General features: G+C 33.3%; 2 protein-coding genes across 4 annotated transcripts in view; one reads left to right on the forward strand and one right to left on the reverse strand.

The window, feature by feature from the left end:
- Positions 1-8897, forward strand: part of ITGA4 (integrin subunit alpha 4) — a 74930-nt gene extending 66033 nt beyond the window's left edge. Inside the window, exons 22-28 of the mRNA XM_006921250.2 lie at positions 525-615; positions 2798-2905; positions 3642-3767; positions 4399-4518; positions 5685-5783; positions 6157-6276; positions 6882-8897. Coding sequence (XP_006921312.1) covers positions 525-615; positions 2798-2905; positions 3642-3767; positions 4399-4518; positions 5685-5783; positions 6157-6276; positions 6882-6980 — 763 coding nt within the window. The 3' untranslated portion in view covers positions 6981-8897. The remainder of the gene's footprint in view (positions 1-524; positions 616-2797; positions 2906-3641; positions 3768-4398; positions 4519-5684; positions 5784-6156; positions 6277-6881) is intronic.
- Positions 8898-9266: 369 nt separating this feature from the next.
- The window catches only part of CERKL (ceramide kinase like), a 93787-nt gene continuing 86072 nt past the window's right edge, over positions 9267-16981 (reverse strand). For all 3 annotated transcript variants that reach the window (XM_006921254.3, XM_006921253.3, XM_006921252.3), the window contains 3 exons: positions 15662-15758; positions 10306-10478; positions 9267-9471 (listed from right to left, as the gene is read on the reverse strand). In XM_006921254.3, the coding sequence (XP_006921316.1) occupies positions 9390-9471; positions 10306-10478; positions 15662-15758 (352 nt within the window). In that variant the 3' untranslated portion in view covers positions 9267-9389. The remainder of the gene's footprint in view (positions 9472-10305; positions 10479-15661; positions 15759-16981) is intronic.

Genomic DNA, 16981 nt, shown 5'->3' on the forward strand with positions numbered 1-16981 from the left:
ATTAGGGAGTGAGAAGAAATAACTCAAAAATAGGTAAGATAGATTGAGGTAGAGAATGATATTGGAGCCCTAGGGAAAAGCTAAGAATTTATCTCATTTGTCAAATTTGCGTGAATCATTTCAATAGAATGAGCCAAGCAGTGCTGGGAAGGCAAACAAAGGATATTAGTGGAAAGGGAGATTGTCACCCAAGTCAGAGCACATGGCTTTCTAATTTCATTACATTTTTACTAAAATTCTTAACAAGAAATCAAAAGTATTCCATGGTGCTTAGGAATCACGTATAGTCTGGATTATAACATATTTAAGGAGTATGCTTTAATCCAGACTACAAAGACTGTTTATCTCATAAAAAAAAAAAAGACAGTTAACCAAGTTCAAGTAGACTGTACAAATCTTGAGTGGGGCAATGTGTCTTATGAATATTGGCATCCTTGCACCCAACACAGCCTGTTATCTAACACACACCCAATACATACTTTGTGAGACTGTCACACTTAAAAAAAAAAATTTGTTTCTATCAGGTTTGTAAACCCAACTTCATTTGTGTATGGACCAGAGGAGGACAGTGAGCCTGAAACATGCATGGCAGAGAAAATGAACTTCACTTTCCACGTAAGAAAAGATGATTGTGTTGATATCTGTAATAAACCAAAAGAATGTTACTGATACATGGCTCTAGAGGACATCATATACTCGTGATGTCCCTCAGCCCACGGGCCACCACAGCTGACTAAGGGTGAGGAACGAGCTGCTGCATGGGAACTCAAGCCCTTTCCTCTCAGGCTCCTGCTGCTTTTTTCCTATTTGTCTTTCCCTGTTCCTCAAACCCACACCTCCTTACAGTACAGGTGAAAATGAGCAAGTAGAAACGGAGGTAATGCCTGAAACTGGCAAAGTTAGATAAGGAAGTGAATCCACTAGAGGTTCATACTAAAAACAGGATAGGCCAAGGGAAGGCATCTTTGGGTGGAAATCAGTTAAATCTCTTCTTGGTTCAGGTTTTATAAAAGCCCAAAAATTATGAAGTAAAGGAAGCTTTTACCTCCTATATCTCCGTTTAAGGTCTACTTGGTCATATCTACTTTTAGGCCATAGGTATATGACCTGTGACAAGTGATGTATCATTTATTCAATAACCTTTTTAAAAAGTAAAGAGTACTATCATTATCTAGAAGTATTAATATACTAATATAAAGATATTTTTGGTGCACCATGGATGTTTTTGATGAATTGGAGATAGTCCACAGAAATATTTTTTGAACTGAAAGTACTGTCCAAATATTCTTAGAGCTCTATAACCATGTATAGAATCTAAGTCTAGATTAGCTATATTTTGTAAGGCAATGCTTTTCAAAATATGTATCAGGCACTTGGAGTACTTATCCAAAATGCAAATTCCTGGGCTCTCCCCCAGATCTTGGAATGATCTTGAAATCCTATCAAGTCTATGTATACTCAAGTTTTTGTTAACACAATAGTGTTGAAAATATTTAGCTATATTTTAAAGTCCCAATAAATGGTCCTGTCAGAGCCCAGTGAGGTTTTTGCTTTGATAACAAAAAACAAAAACCGAGCTGGACTCTACAAGACCCATTTATTTATAATTGACAGTTAACCAGTATTTTCATTTATTTATAATTGACAGTTAACCAGTATTGTAATTTATTGTAGTTAAATTACAATAGAGTGACTGGAACTGTACATACTTTCAACCTGTAGGTTTGGTGAGTCTGTCCAAGTATGAAGATGTTTTTGGAGGTCTAAATGTTATTAGGCAAACAAGGATAAAAAACACTGTAGGTCAGAATGATTATTTGCTGGCATCAGGAAGATCCTGTCTAAAGATCTAGGCACTGCTGGTTTGGTTACCCACTGCTGACACTGCCTTTGAAACTGTCTTGTCCTTGCATGGCCTAGCAATTACCACCTGTCTCAAATCCAAGACCATGTTTTCTTTATGTCATATACATTCAAAATATTGCAAGTCTGTGAGGCAGGCTATTTTGTTCAGATATTGTGGTACATCTCTTTTCTGACTTATTGTATTGGTTTTTTAGTTAAGTTCTCAGGAGGCAATATTTTGGCCCAATTTCCTTTACAAGGATCTGCAATCCCCAAATTTATCAACAGTAATGAAATATTCCTGTATATATTCTTTAAAAACCTGTTCAATTATTCTAAAACCAATAACTTACCCCTTCTTTATTTCTGAGTGTATCACCATTATAATTACCCTGAAATAATGGATTTTTATTCACTTACTGCTGATGAGTGTCCCCTCAGCAGAGTGATTTTATGAAAACGTCATAGGATTTAGAATTAGAACATCTGAGTTTTGGTCCTAGTTCTTGTCACTTTTTAACTTTCATCTTGGACACACCATTAACTAACACCTCTTAGCATTTTCCTGAACTGGCAAATAAATGTCGGCCTACCTCATAGGTGAGTTATGAGGACCAACTGATCATGGTTTTTTAGACGCATCACGTGCCATACAAACACATTATGTTAGTCTCTTTCTTTAGACTATTTCTACAATAGAACATCAGCTTGGACATTTTGGCCTAATAAATACCAAGGAGAGGGCTGGGAATAATGACTAGAGGTTGCAATTATTAACAAACTTTAAAATTCTCACTATGGATAGTTTGTCTCCCTTTGCTGTGCAGCTGCCAACTACAAACCTCCAATATAAATGTTGCATGAAACATGAGTTCACTTAAAAGCTCTTTAATATCTATGCTTACATTTATGAAAAATATTTAAAAATTGTTTAAAAATTTTTTCTTATTAGGTTATCAATACCGGCCATAGCGTGGCTCCAAATGTTAGTGTGGAGATAATGGTACCGAATTCTTTTATCCCCCAAACCGATAAGTTGTTCAATATTTTGGATGTCCAGGTAACAGTGTGTTCCTTCCTTTATTGTTAGTAATATTGCTAAAATAAAGATTTGTTAATATATTTCAGTCACACTTACTCTTAGCTGTAAATTCACCATGCATCTGAGTACACTTTGATATACATTGCATTAGAACTCTAGGATTATAGTGGAATCTCTGAATTTGACTTATGTTCTACCATCTTAGTACAATTTCGTGTGTGTATGTGTGTGATATAGACCTGTGAAAATCATTTAATTAGTAGAATTCTCTATAAAACTTAAGAACACTGTTGAAAAACCAGTAATTTAGCCTTTTTCTTTAAAAGAATATTCAGATCACTACTCAAGAATCAATGTTCTTATGTTGATTTCATCAGAATTGCTTTTACTCTCCTAGTTTCAAGACAAACAATAAATAATTCTAATTTTTTAGAATCCTGATTTCCAGATTTAGATGACAGGACATGCTGCTATTAACACATTATTGCTTTGTAAATATTTAATTTCATGCTAACATCTATTTTTCACATTGTACTAATTTCTGAAGATTAAGGTCATTTGAGTAGTTTAGGATCTACATATCCAACCCTCTAAATTTTCGCTGGGTTTTTGCTTCAGAGATTTAATCTCTCCCAAATAAATCTGTCAAAAAATATTTTAACAATTTTACAAGTACTTGATGTACTTTAGAACTTTTTAAAGCATGTAGTTTTTGTTCTATTGATAAGATTTTTCTCACTTTCTATTTTTATAGACTACTACTGGAGAATGCCATTTTAAAAATTACGAAAGAAAGTGTTCATCAGAGCAGCAGAAAAGTGCAATGGACACCTTGAAAGACATCTTCAGAGTCTTGTCGAAGACTGATAAGAGGCTTTTGGTAAGTTTCAGTTTTTCACATCTCAGTGCTCTCCATCATATACAACTGAAACACTAAAAACCAAGAATCAATGGGTTTGAGCTGTCAGCTGAGTGTGGGAAAGAAATAAGTTCAGGTAATATTCTTGCATATGAGGAACAGGCATGATTGAGAAGTTTAGATCCAGGGTTAAATATATACTATATAGTTATATAGTGTATATATATATACAGTTTCCTTATTTAACAAATGCCCATTTTGTGCCAGCCAGCTATTGTTCCAGACCCTTCAGCAGACCCTGTGGCATGAAATTTTCACTCTTTTCTTAATTTATTGCAGGGGGGTGGCGGGGGACGAGAAAGCAATCTTACTCTTCAAATGATTCAAGTTTTACAATGGACATACAGCATTTAATTTAACAAGATTCTGATTAGGAGCTTTCTTTTAAGTCTATCCCAGAAGATTAAGTTCATAAGAATAATGAGAACACACGGTCCAGTTCAAATACTTTGATTTTTTTTACAATTTATAAAATGAACTATGTTTTAAGACATTTTTTAAATGCCACTAATGAAAGCAGATATAAAATATTTTAGCCATCTTTTTAAAAAATGTTGAAATTTTAATGTAGTTCTTTTACATTCTTTTCAAGTACTGCATAAAAGCTGATCCATATTGTTTAAACTTCTTATGCAATTTTGGGAAAATGGAAAGTGGAAAAGAAGTGAGTGTTCACATTCAGTTAGAGGGCCGGCCATCCGTTTTAGAAATGGTAAGTCTAATATACAGTGACAACTTTGTGGATAAGTTCATACAGATATCTGCAAACTCAACCATCTTATATAAACAGCATGGCATGTAAGGAGGCATTCAACAAATTAAGAAGGAATTGAAGTAAAACTCAAACTATTTCAATTATTTCAGCTGAATACACTGTCTAAATGGCATGGCTTTAGTAATTAAGCAGATAATGAAGAAGTTTATTTTAGAAAGCACGTCCAACTGCTTAAATCAAAGAAATTCACTAACTTAACATTTCATATAACCTTAAAGTGCTTTTCAAACTATTTTAAATTATGCTTAAAAATATAATAAATCTAAGAAGTAAAATTAGGTTTCTTAAAATCAAACCAAAACATCAAAATTTATCAACAATAAAACACAAATGTACAATAACAACAACACTTAAATACTCCTTGGGCTTCTTCCTATAAAGGAATATACATATTTATGAGAAGTACTTAGAGATAAAATCAGTTCTTATCTAGAGTTCTGTTCTTGAGTTTCCTGATCGGATAAATACGGGTAATATCTCTTTTGCAGGGGTGTTACAGATCAAATGAGATGAATTTTATAAAGCACTTGGTACAAGCATAGCTGTTTTACTGTGCTTTGCAGATTTTTTTTTTTTTCTTTACAAATTGAAGGTTAAACAACACTGTTGAGCAAGTCTAATGGTGCCATTTTTCCAACAGGCTCAGATGATGGTTAGCATTTTTTTTAAACATTATGCTACTGCACACATGATTATTGCATAGTGCAAACTTATATGCACTGGAAAACCAAAGAATTTGTGCGACTTGCCAAATAAAGTGAGTTTTAAGAAAGGTTTATCAGGTGAAAAACAGTCTTATTTGGGGATAAAAATGAAATATCCAGGGAAAATTTCATTGATAACTAGCAAGTAATTTGCTTTAAATATTTAAATATATGCAAAATATCCATTTTAATAAAAGAATTTCAACAAAAATTATGCCATATAAATTTATACAAAGACCATACCTTGAGAACCAAAGGAAGCACTGCACTTAACTACAAATGGTGAGATAAATTGTGAAAGCCTCTAGATTGTAATGATCATGAGACATTACCTCTATTAATGTTTTCATGAACTAAAACTATGAATTAGGCTACAGTGATGTTTCTTTTGTTAAACAGGATGAGACTTCAGCACTCAAGTTTGAAATAAGAGCAACAGCTTTTCCAGAACCAAATCCAAAAGTTATTGAACTAAACAAGGATGAGAACATTGCACATGTAAGATTACCTTTAACTGAAACACGAAGATTGGAGGGAAAAAATATTGCTAAGGTGTTTAGTCAGGAAAATAGATTTTGACTAGATCATGGAGGGCTTTCAATACTTAGAGTTGGCATTTTCTACAACTGTAAGGAGAGAATGATACAGACAGCTTTTAGGAGGTGGTAGGATGAGAGGAAGAACCATGAATAAAGTCCAAAATACTTACTGTTCTGCTAAACAGTTACCATTGTTTCGTAGAGTTGTGTTAGAACCAGCAAGGGAATGGGATGGGTGGTTCTAAACGTTATTGAAGATCATGGGGGGACTTCAAGGGAAATCACAGTAAGTTTTTAAACTGCTGGGTCTTTATTTTGGCTGATTTATGTAGGTTCTGCTTGAAGGACTACATCATCAAAGACCCAAACGTCTTTTCACCGTAGTGATTATTTCAAGCAGCTTGCTCCTTGGACTGGTTTTACTTTTATTGATTTCATATGTTATGTGGAAGGTAAGCCTTTCTTTAATAATTATCAGTGTTAAACCATTCAGAATGCCATTTCTGATTTTCTCAAAGCCAATTTGTGACTCCCAAGTTATTAGATTTTCAATATTTTTATTGTTCATTTTTAAAATTCATAAGCGAATATACACTACTGATCTCATATTTCTAACTTCAGTACCAAAGTCCTTCTAGAAAAATATATTTTCTTAAAGATAAGTTATTTGCAACACTTGTTTGAACTATGTAACACTAGTTTTGAAAGATATTTTTTAAAAAAGCATTTGAGAAACTATACATTCTCAAATGTCAGTTTTGAAGAGCATGTATTACTGAGAAGTCCTTCAGGAATCCAAAAAAAAATGCTAACTCAATATTTCCAAAACTAATTTTACTCACTACACGGGACACAGGCTTAATATCTCAAGTCCTCAGCATCAGGAACTTAACTCTTGTTTATGTTAATTAGCCATGGTAAAATCAGTTTTGTTATATATTTCACATAAAGTCATAGAACTTATCCACATTGAGGACTTTACTATATTGGCATGACTGTTTAGATATTATACTCATAAAATATCTACACACTAGTGATTATGCAATGCTATTTACAGGTTGGCTTCTTTAAAAGACAGTACAAATCCATCCGACAAGAAGAAAACAGAAGAGAGAGTTGGAGTTACATTAACAGTAAAAGCGATGATGATGATTAAAGACTTCTTTCAGAGAACTAATAAGACTCAGGTATAAAAAATTTAAGATACTGTTTACAAAAAACCACAAACTCTGAGCAGAGTTCATTCATGTACTTTTACTCATAATGCAAATGAACAATCCAAATGTTGATTGCTCTTTGAGCGAAAATAATTGCAAAGGTAATATTTAATATATCGAGATATTCTTTCGGTTCTTAAATGGATAAACACTAAAGCATTCAGTTTATTCAATGAGTAATCCCTTGAAGCTACCTTGAAATGAAAGTGCATCTGAATTAAGCAACTCAATTGGAAGTCTTGGACTTGAAGTCCTTTAAAGGAAATATTAACCACAGGCGCTTGCTTCGGTAAAATAAATTTCACTGAATAATTCATTCAGGTAATAATTCATTTCCAATAGCTCTTTGAGACTTGTTTGAAATACATTCTTTGAAAAATTCTGCTAAATACTTTTAAAGAACTGGTCCATTAAAGTGACCATTGTCACTTTAAGATCTTTACTAGTATACATTTTCAATGGGCTTTGGTCAACAATCATTTATTCAGCAGTCTATGAATATTATAGGCCTGAAGAGCAACCTTCAGCCTGAACTTATACACTGGTTTGAGCTTAATGGGATGACTTCTGGATAACTGTTTATACAGCTATGGATTTTTTTTCTTCATTCTGTATATATACATACCTAACTTTTTAAAAGAATACATTTATATAGGTATAAATCCATGAATCCTCCTATAACACAATTTTATCTAGGGTACCCAGGAGTAAATTTTAAAAATCTATCATTAGTCAAAAATTTTTTTTATAAAAACAGTACTTAATTCTAATTTATATTCTGGGACAGATTATGAATGTTGCACTTTAGCTGATAGTTGAAGTATAAATACACTGATAGATGTAAAATATCAAAACTATACCTAATTTTTAAAAACCAAAGCTCTACCAAGACAGGAGGCAATAATTCATACAAATTTAGATCTCTGTAAAACATTGTCAAATTAAGCAATATACAAATATTTGTTTGGATGTGTTACTCTTCTATTCAAATATAAAAGCATCCTCTTCTGCATAAAAATGAAGAAATAAAATTCAAATATTTAACTGTAAATGCAAAATACAGATTTAGTTTACATCCAATGAACATAAATGTGACATCAAAATTTCCATGATATGTTTTAGTGATAGTTTTTTGTTAATGGTAACTTAGATTCCTTTTTATAATGTAGTTTCTGGATTTTAAATAATTATCTTTAAATGCCTTTACATTTACAAATGCAACTTTTTTTGTAATATTTATTCATCCACATGAACTAGATGCTGATTGTAGAATATATTTTCATCTAAACTGTGCTAAATCTGTTATAGGAAGTGATCAAAAGATGAATTAGAGGGCAGTCTTTACTGTTATGGAAATATTTCTTTATATGAAGTCCCTACCAACAGCTGTCTTCCTCAGACTGCCTAATCCCTATAAATTATCCATTCACAAGCCTGTAGTCTGTGATTTGTGGCTGAAGACTACGTGGAGATTTTTGTAAAGGCATTTGAGCATTGAAACCCAACCACCAGGAACATGAAACCTCCTGAACTCTGTATGTGCCAATAAAAATCATAATTTAAAGTACACATTTTTTTTTTTTTTTAAATAAAAAGCTAAGTAGTTCAGGAGAATGTCTAGAATCACTGGTGCAAAAATCAAGCCCAAATTTAGAACTGTTTTCTCAGGATGATCCCTGAGGAAATTTAGATTCTTTCCTATTCAGGAATGACAGCATTTCAGGTATTACTGAATACACTGAAACAATGTGCTATGATTGCAGGATGACGTGGCTTCCAGGAGCAAGAGAAATAGCACAGCTCAAAATTTTTTATAAACTTCTTCAATATTACCTGTATTATAAATTTTAAAACCCTACCACTTTAAGAAAATGAGTTTTCAAATTTAAAAAAAAAAGAGGTTTGTTTTGGCAAGTCTTGGGGAGATTTTGAAATTTAACCTCGCTGGATTAGGTACCTCGTTAGGAAAAATCACGGCATTCTTACGTGAGCTCTGTGGTCTGTTTGTACCAGGCTATAGGAGATTTAACATCAGAATTGGACTCAAATCCTGAAACATGAAAGGATCCAAATTATTTCACTTTGGAATTATCTAGGTTAAATATAGATATAGCATGATGTTTAAATTTTAAGTATATGAAATGTTCACTTTCTGTTCCAATACTTTCCCAAAACTAGAATTTAAATAGATTTTGATATATTTCATATTGGTTTTTTTAAAGCCCTAGAAGCTAATTTTTAGCAACATCAAAAATAGCAATTTTAATTTCCTTAATTTTCCTGTTCAGATATCTGCTCAAAGCATGACCATATACCTTCATATTAAAATTCTAGTTTGTACATTTCTGTTACAAACAATCACATGTTACTTTGGAATCATTCATTTCTTCCATGCTTCCTCCATAAAGATTGATAAGTTTAGGGTGCAATCTGTAAATAATAAAATATGTATAATTATTTCATCAACCTATCATTGTTACTTTTCACATATACATGCATCTACCAGTTGAGTATGGTACATAATACAAATCTAATGATAGTCAACAAACATACTTTTATGGCACAGCTACAATCCAGAAAAACTGAATTAACTTCCTTTATTGACCAATGCTCTCCATTTCCTCTGTAAAACTCAGTCAATTGTGCCTACAGAAAGCTCATATCTAGTGGGCTACCCAGGGTGCCCCTGCCTACTTCTGTCCATTGGAGTCATAAAGCTTACCAAGAATGACTTTCCATGGTCCAAACATATATATACCAGTTGCTCTTGTTATTTAATAATATGTAAAACTGTTCCTATGTAAAGTAAGTTGAGTGCTTTGAAAAAGACTTGATAAAAGTGAACTGCTGAATACAGTGTTATAGTATTAACTAGGGGTGAAAAAAAATTTAAAAGACTGAAGGATTACATTGTAACAGTCTGCTACTCAGATGGCTTTGCAAGGTTTAAAATTTTGATCCATTTTTTAAAAATCAAAATGGAAATTGTAGACATGCATTATCTGTATTGTTTCTGAAGAATGATTCAAAATGCCAGTATAGACTCATACCCAAAGAAAATGCTTTGACTCCATAACAATTGATAATGTAAAGTCATACTTTATTAAAATTGTACTTCTTTTTATCCTTCGTGGATTTACTGATTAAAATTACATATATATAGCCAACTGCCTGTGTTGATACTTATCATAAGAAATCTTCCATGATACTATTAGTTTTGTGTCTACTGGTGAACATATAAGGCCATGAAATAATTAGACTTACTTGACGTGGACCTCTGATGCAACTTCCATTAAATCACCATCTACATTCCAAGGGAAACTCTTTTCTGAAGCAGTTTCGTGTTGTTGATCTTCTGGATTGTGTCCACTGGTTTTATTCCTTGGGTAAACTTTTACTTCTTCAACAGTATAAGTCTCAACGAATGGAAAACTGAACTAAATAAAACAAGTGCAAATAATCATAGTACTTCCTTTATTCCTGTGTTCTCTTGCATGCTGACATTTTTATAGCTTTGAATCTTGAATTATGACCAGGGATCCCCCACTTGCTCTGGAAGAAGGAACCCCTTTTCTAAAGCTGCCTTATCTCATTTAGATCTAGCAGCTAGCAAACCTGTTTTTTAACAAACAGTAAATGTCTATAAAACTGTATACAATAATGATATTATTGTAGGATTTCCAATTAAAGACAATCTTTAATACTGGTCGGTAGATCCAGAGATTTATGTAATCTACTGGCTTGATTATTTACTTGTCAACTAGTTTAACTGATGTAAGGCAAACTCTAATGTAAGTTGCACACTTGAAATTTAATAGGAAGAACATAGGTCTAAACTTATGAAGGTGAAAATAAAAGTCAATCAAATATAATCTCTATAGGTGTTTGCCTGTCTCAAACCCGCTCTAAAGATGGACACAAGTTGCGAGATAAATGTATTTGTTTACTGAGCCCTCTAGAATGGTGCCAAGTAACTTTCAAATTTCAATTTTGCTTGTTTGCCTAAGGAAACCATAGTGAACAATATAATATTTTCTGAAATAACCAAGAAAAGATAGCCAAGTAACTTTTTCAGTAGAAATGCACAGGAACTACTTATTTCAGTTTTCAGATAAATTGTATGAGGTTTATTCCTAGTATCTACGTGTTCCCCCGCCCCTTTCCACATATAAACCTCAATGAAGCACAGAATTTTAAAATTGACGGAAAATTAATATTTTCCCTAACACTCTTATTTTGCCTATGTAGAGAACAAGATCCAGCAGATTCTACAGTTTATACTATATAATCCACTGGGTTACCTAGTGGATTATAGTGGGGTTATATGGTGGCATCAACTGTTCTGATTAGAGAGCCTCAAGCAGCTATCTGTGAAAATGCTTAATCTCTGGATTAGACTACCCATCTCAGGTTTAAAGCCATGGAGACATCCTTCATATTGTGTATTTATAAAAATTTCTATATAATCAGTCATTGTATACATAATCATTCATTGCAAAAATAAATGAGTCATTAATAACTGGCCATAATGGGTTAAATTATGTCCTCCATAAAAACATCTAGAAGTCATAACTTTTAGTACCTGTGAATGTCATCTTTGGAAATAAGGTCTTTGCAAATGCAATTAAGTTAAGATGAGGTCATGAGGGTGGACCCTAATCCAATATGACTGGTGCCCTTAGAAGAGAATGCCATGTGAAGACAGAAACACACAGGAAGAATGCTATGTAATAAAAGTCAGATACTGGAATGATGCAGCAGCAAGCCAATGAATGTTAACAACTGATGGCCATCACCAGTAAGCCTGTTATCTTAAATCATCACAAAATGAAACTCCATCCACCCCTGTAAAGTTATTACCTGTGAAGCCACAGACATTGTTAGATGCTACTTTAGTGAACCAATAGCTTAATATAATGTGTGAGGGTATGTTTGAGGCATGAGGAAGAAAAATGAACAGTTACAATTGTGATTCATTTAAGTGCCATGATGGTGTATACAGAGTTAAATGAGATATAGGAGAGGAGGTAAAGAGGCTCAGGATGCTGGGGGAGCTTCCCAGTTGAGCAGAGTCTTAAAGAACACAGAAGAATTAGCCTGGAGGAGAAGGGAAGAAGTTCTGGAAAGAAACAAAAGTTGCAAAAGTACAGAACTATGTCATGGACAAGCAAACAAAAAAATTTAGCATACTGTGATATTGATCGCGATACTGGTATTTTGGCATTTATTTTGCAGAATATATAAATGCTCGTACTTAATTTTTTAAAACAGACAATGTTATAGGCTGAATTGTGTCTTCCCCCACCCCCCCCCCAAAATTCATATTTTGAAGTCTTAACCTCTAGAATGTAACTGTGTTTGCAGATAGTGTTTAAAGATGTGGTTAAGTTAGAACGAAGTCTTTAGGACAGGCCCCAATTCAATATGACTAGTGTCATTATAAGAGGAGGAAACTGGGACACAGAGATACCAGGGATGTGCATGCACAGATGAAAGACCATATGAGGACAGAGCCAGAAGACAGCTATCTGCAAGCCAAGAAGAGAGACTCAGGAGAAACTACACCCTTAAAACCTTTTTGGACTTCGAGCATTCAGAATTGTGAAAGGATGAATTTCTGCGTTTAAGCCACCTGGTCTGTAATGTTTGTTATGGCAGCTCTAGAAAACCAATACAAAAACAAAACACAGGAAATCTGGTAGAGGATGGCAAGAGGTGAGGCTGGAATAGGCAAGGGCCAGAATACAAAGGGCCATACAATACATGTAGAGGAAAACAGTTATTATCCTAATGACAATGAAAAAGATATTGAACAATTAAGGAGAAATCAGATGTGTATTTTAGAAAAATCCCTTTAGAAAGAAGTGTGGAAGACAAGACCAGAGCAAAAGGAAGACCTGAAGGAAACTACTGGAGAAATTAAGAAGAAATTAAGATCTGAATCAAAGTGAGGGAGAAATTCAAGAAACATTTAAGAGGAGAACCAGTAGAACTGCTTGGTGGACAGGTTGTGAGGAATGAGGGAGGGAGAGGAATCCAGAGTAAATCCAGGATGGGTCGAGTGGTGCCACTGACCAATGTAGGAAACATGAAAGGGGCTCCTCTAGGGAAAAAGACAATAAGGTCAGCTACAGACATGCTAGACTCAAGATGTGTGTGAGTTTTATAACCTCAGCACACAAGAAGACACAACAGTCCCGCAGGTCAGAAGAGAAAGTGGAACTTTTGTAGGTATGCAGCACTCAGTTCAAACACCAGGGTCCATGAGATTCCCAGGAGAAGGTGTCATGAGACAAGAGGGCTGCAAACCAATCTCCGGGGAAACACATTTAAAAGTTTCAAGCTCCCTACCAAAAATGATGGTTGAAGCGAATGAAGAAATGTGTGGACAGTGATAAGAGGCCAGATATAGGATGGAGTTGAAAGGACTTAAAGGGTAATGTTTACTTTCTATATATTTCACACAGAGGGGGAAGGAAAGATGAGTCACGCCACAAATGACAGTTTTCAATACATCCTACAATTGTTAATACATATGAACATTCAGTTTGTCGTGGTAAAGAATGGTTCAGGGACCTAGACTGTTGGTCTCCTTAGGCTGAAGTGCTGCATTTTCCTTCCTGGATACCAGAACTGCTACTAATTAGGTATTAGATAATATAATCTTACATTTATCTGGTCTTTATAATATTACTTAATGTATATAAATTTATATTTTTGAAAATGTCATGAAAGAAAAAGACTACACACACGTGTATATGTGTGTCTATAATTTTTTTTAACAAATGTATCAAATTAACTTTGCTTGAAAGTAGTCACCTTGGGAATCAATCTAATTATTCTTAATATACAACATTATGCAAAACATTTGAGAATTCACAAAAAATTACAGAGCAGTAACATGGACTTTAATTTTTGGAAAGAGCTAAGTCAAAGTTAAGCTTAATGAATCACACATACACACACAGCCAATGCTTTCTTGCATCAAAAACAAGATATAACTGGTAGAGTACATAAGAAAAATACACCTTGCATAACACGATCTCATTTTAAAAACAATTATTTTCCTATATAGAATTACATTCACTATGTTCTTATCCTCATTTTACAGTAAGCATCTTTTACTTTTAAATTCATATTGAAAAAAGGATGTCTACAAAAATTGTCTTAGAAATTTGCCCCTTGGGCAATTCTAAAAAAGACCTTCCATAAGTAACTTGTGCAATAGATGCCTCTCTAAAATAAAGCTTCTAGGGGTAGGTACATTAAGGTTAATATTTAAGTTCTCTCTTTAATAGAAAATGATTAGAAAACATTTATACCTAATAATGACGCTCTTGGAATATGGAATTTTTAATGCTTTTTATATTGTTTTCCTGTTTCTATTTTCTGACAAACAAAAACAACCAGACATGTAGCACTACTTTTGGATTAAGAAAAATAACAAAGTTGGTTTTAACGTTTATAAGTTGAGTAACACCTAAAAGGCATTCATTCCTATAAAATCAATAAATCACTGTATTTCCCAAAACATACATACATAAAGTTATTACTTAGGCTCACAACTACTTTATATTTGCTTTTGTCTACTTTGTCACCTTAGAGATTTATATTTAAGAAAAGTGGGACTATATCTAATTTTTATGACAATTTCCTAAACATTGCAATTGGTTGTTCAATACATATTGATCAAATAATGTAGTAGGCAGAAGAGAACTGAAATTTCATGAGGACCACCTGAAAAAGTTTAAAATTATAAAGAGGCAAAAGTGGGACCCTTGTAATGGCTATCTATGTAAACGAGATTCAGCCGCTAGTCATTGGCTGGATTTACTCTCCTCCTCCTCCCATGTGCTCTCTCCCAACTATATCCAGGCACAATTTTATACCTTTAAGAAGGTGTGAGATGTTAGGGTTTTACAACCATGACCACTGTACTTCAAGGCTCACAATTTCAGAAATACACATATTTCCAAGATCGGTTTCATAATGGGGTTAAAATGTGTCTGCCAAAAGAATATGGCTTGTGATAGTTACCGCTTCTCTTTAAAACAAATCCTTTCAGTGGAAATATCATTTTATCTACCTATCTATCTACATTCTGTCTATATCCACAAACATCACACATTTTAGTTTTGAATAAAATAATGTCTGTATAAAACTGGTATATTTTAAAATATTTATCTGCAAATCTATCAATGAAGGTAAGTAGATCTCTAAACAAATAGCAGGAAATTCTAAGGTCATAACTTTAGAGAAAGTCTGCTGCCATAACATTAAGAAGGCTAAAAATCTAAGATTTCACTACTTTTCATTCTGAAGAACAGCTCAATTATGTAATTTTATCCTTAATTTATTTCTTATTTCAATATAACACTAAATTTTCTATCTTCTCTTTGTGCAAAAAACACATATAACTACTAACCCATAGCTCAAAACAGGCTAATCTATATTAGTACTTTTGGATGCTTTTCACAATTTATAGGAAGTACAAATTGAAAGAAAAAAGATTAATATATTCAGAAGAAAATAAAGCCTTACGAGGCAGGACTTGATGTCAACTCCTGCAGCATATCTCTGTCCATCTTTGCACACAAGTAACAAAAAGGATTTACCATACCTGATTTTTAACACCAGCGTATCTTTTCAGGTGTTTTATAAATTCTGGTCGAGAAGTGTTTCGTGCGATTATAAGAGCCATACTTCCATTATTTAATCTGAAATTAAACATTTGTATTTGCCATTAAGTTCATTAAGAGATTACATCACAAATGACTATCAATCCTTCTAACAAATATAATGTTTACTAGAAGTTTTAGCAAGATAGATAAATCATCATATTAAATTTATTTAAATTTCTTAAATCATATCTTGCTGAGTTATTTTTAAATGATGAAGCCTTTCAAACTGGCTTTACTAAACAATTGGCTTCCTTCTCAGCAAGCTCTTATGCTAAGGGCTTTTTATAAAATGAACCATCATGCGTCCTATTCCTATATCAAGACATAATTTAAAATCCAATGTACTAACTTAAGGACTCTAAATGTGAAGCCACGTATTTTTTTTAAAGATATATTGTAAAATAGTTAATATGTATGAACGGTATAAGAGAGAGTGCAACACTTTCTAAAATCTAAAGTTGATTTAAATATTTATGGGCAGGTCTAAGTGACACAAGAAACTAAATCAAAGTGGCCCTTGGATGGACGACATGAAATGAACAACTGCTGCCACACATGTTCAGTTAAATGACCGAGCATTTTAATCTTGCATAACTGTTCGGTTTGATATAAGAGACTGCAAATTTAGAGTGTATGATTTAGTGCCAAAAAAAGCCACTCACAAATGTATCTAGCTTTAGAAGGCACTTTGCAGAAATACGTGCAAATGACTTCTAGCTCTATTTCGGTGCAGATATAAAGTTATTCCAATAATAACATCAACGAAATAAAAAGGAGCTCTTTAAATCTAATGGAAGCACAAGTTAGAGCTGTAAGGGACCTTGAAGATTATCCATCATTCACTCAGTTTATGTAGTAGATAAAGGAGACCCCAAGTTAAGTGATCTGTTCAAATGCAGAGCAAAAATGATCACTGGAACCAGAGCTCCTAGTTCTGAGTTCACTGCTCCTCTGACCTATCACGCCATGTTTTCACAACTGAAATAAACAGCACCAAAATGTTCATAGTGTTTTGTGCATCCTTTATTTTTCTAAATTGCTTCATTTTTACTCATAAACATGAAAAGCATTTGTATTTGACTTTTCAATACTTACTAATGTAATTAGAACACACCCTATGTGCCTGGCATAAATATAATAAAAGTATCTTTTCTTCTCTAACTTCATATATTTACCTGTTTATTACCTTCATATCAATTGCCAAGGAAAAAATTAAGATCAATCCCTTTTGCTAGATGTTAATCATTCTGGTTACATGT

This window comes from Pteropus alecto, unplaced genomic scaffold (assembly GCF_000325575.1).
Source record: "Pteropus alecto unplaced genomic scaffold, ASM32557v1 scaffold3, whole genome shotgun sequence".
Lineage (NCBI taxonomy): Eukaryota > Metazoa > Chordata > Mammalia > Chiroptera > Pteropodidae > Pteropus > Pteropus alecto.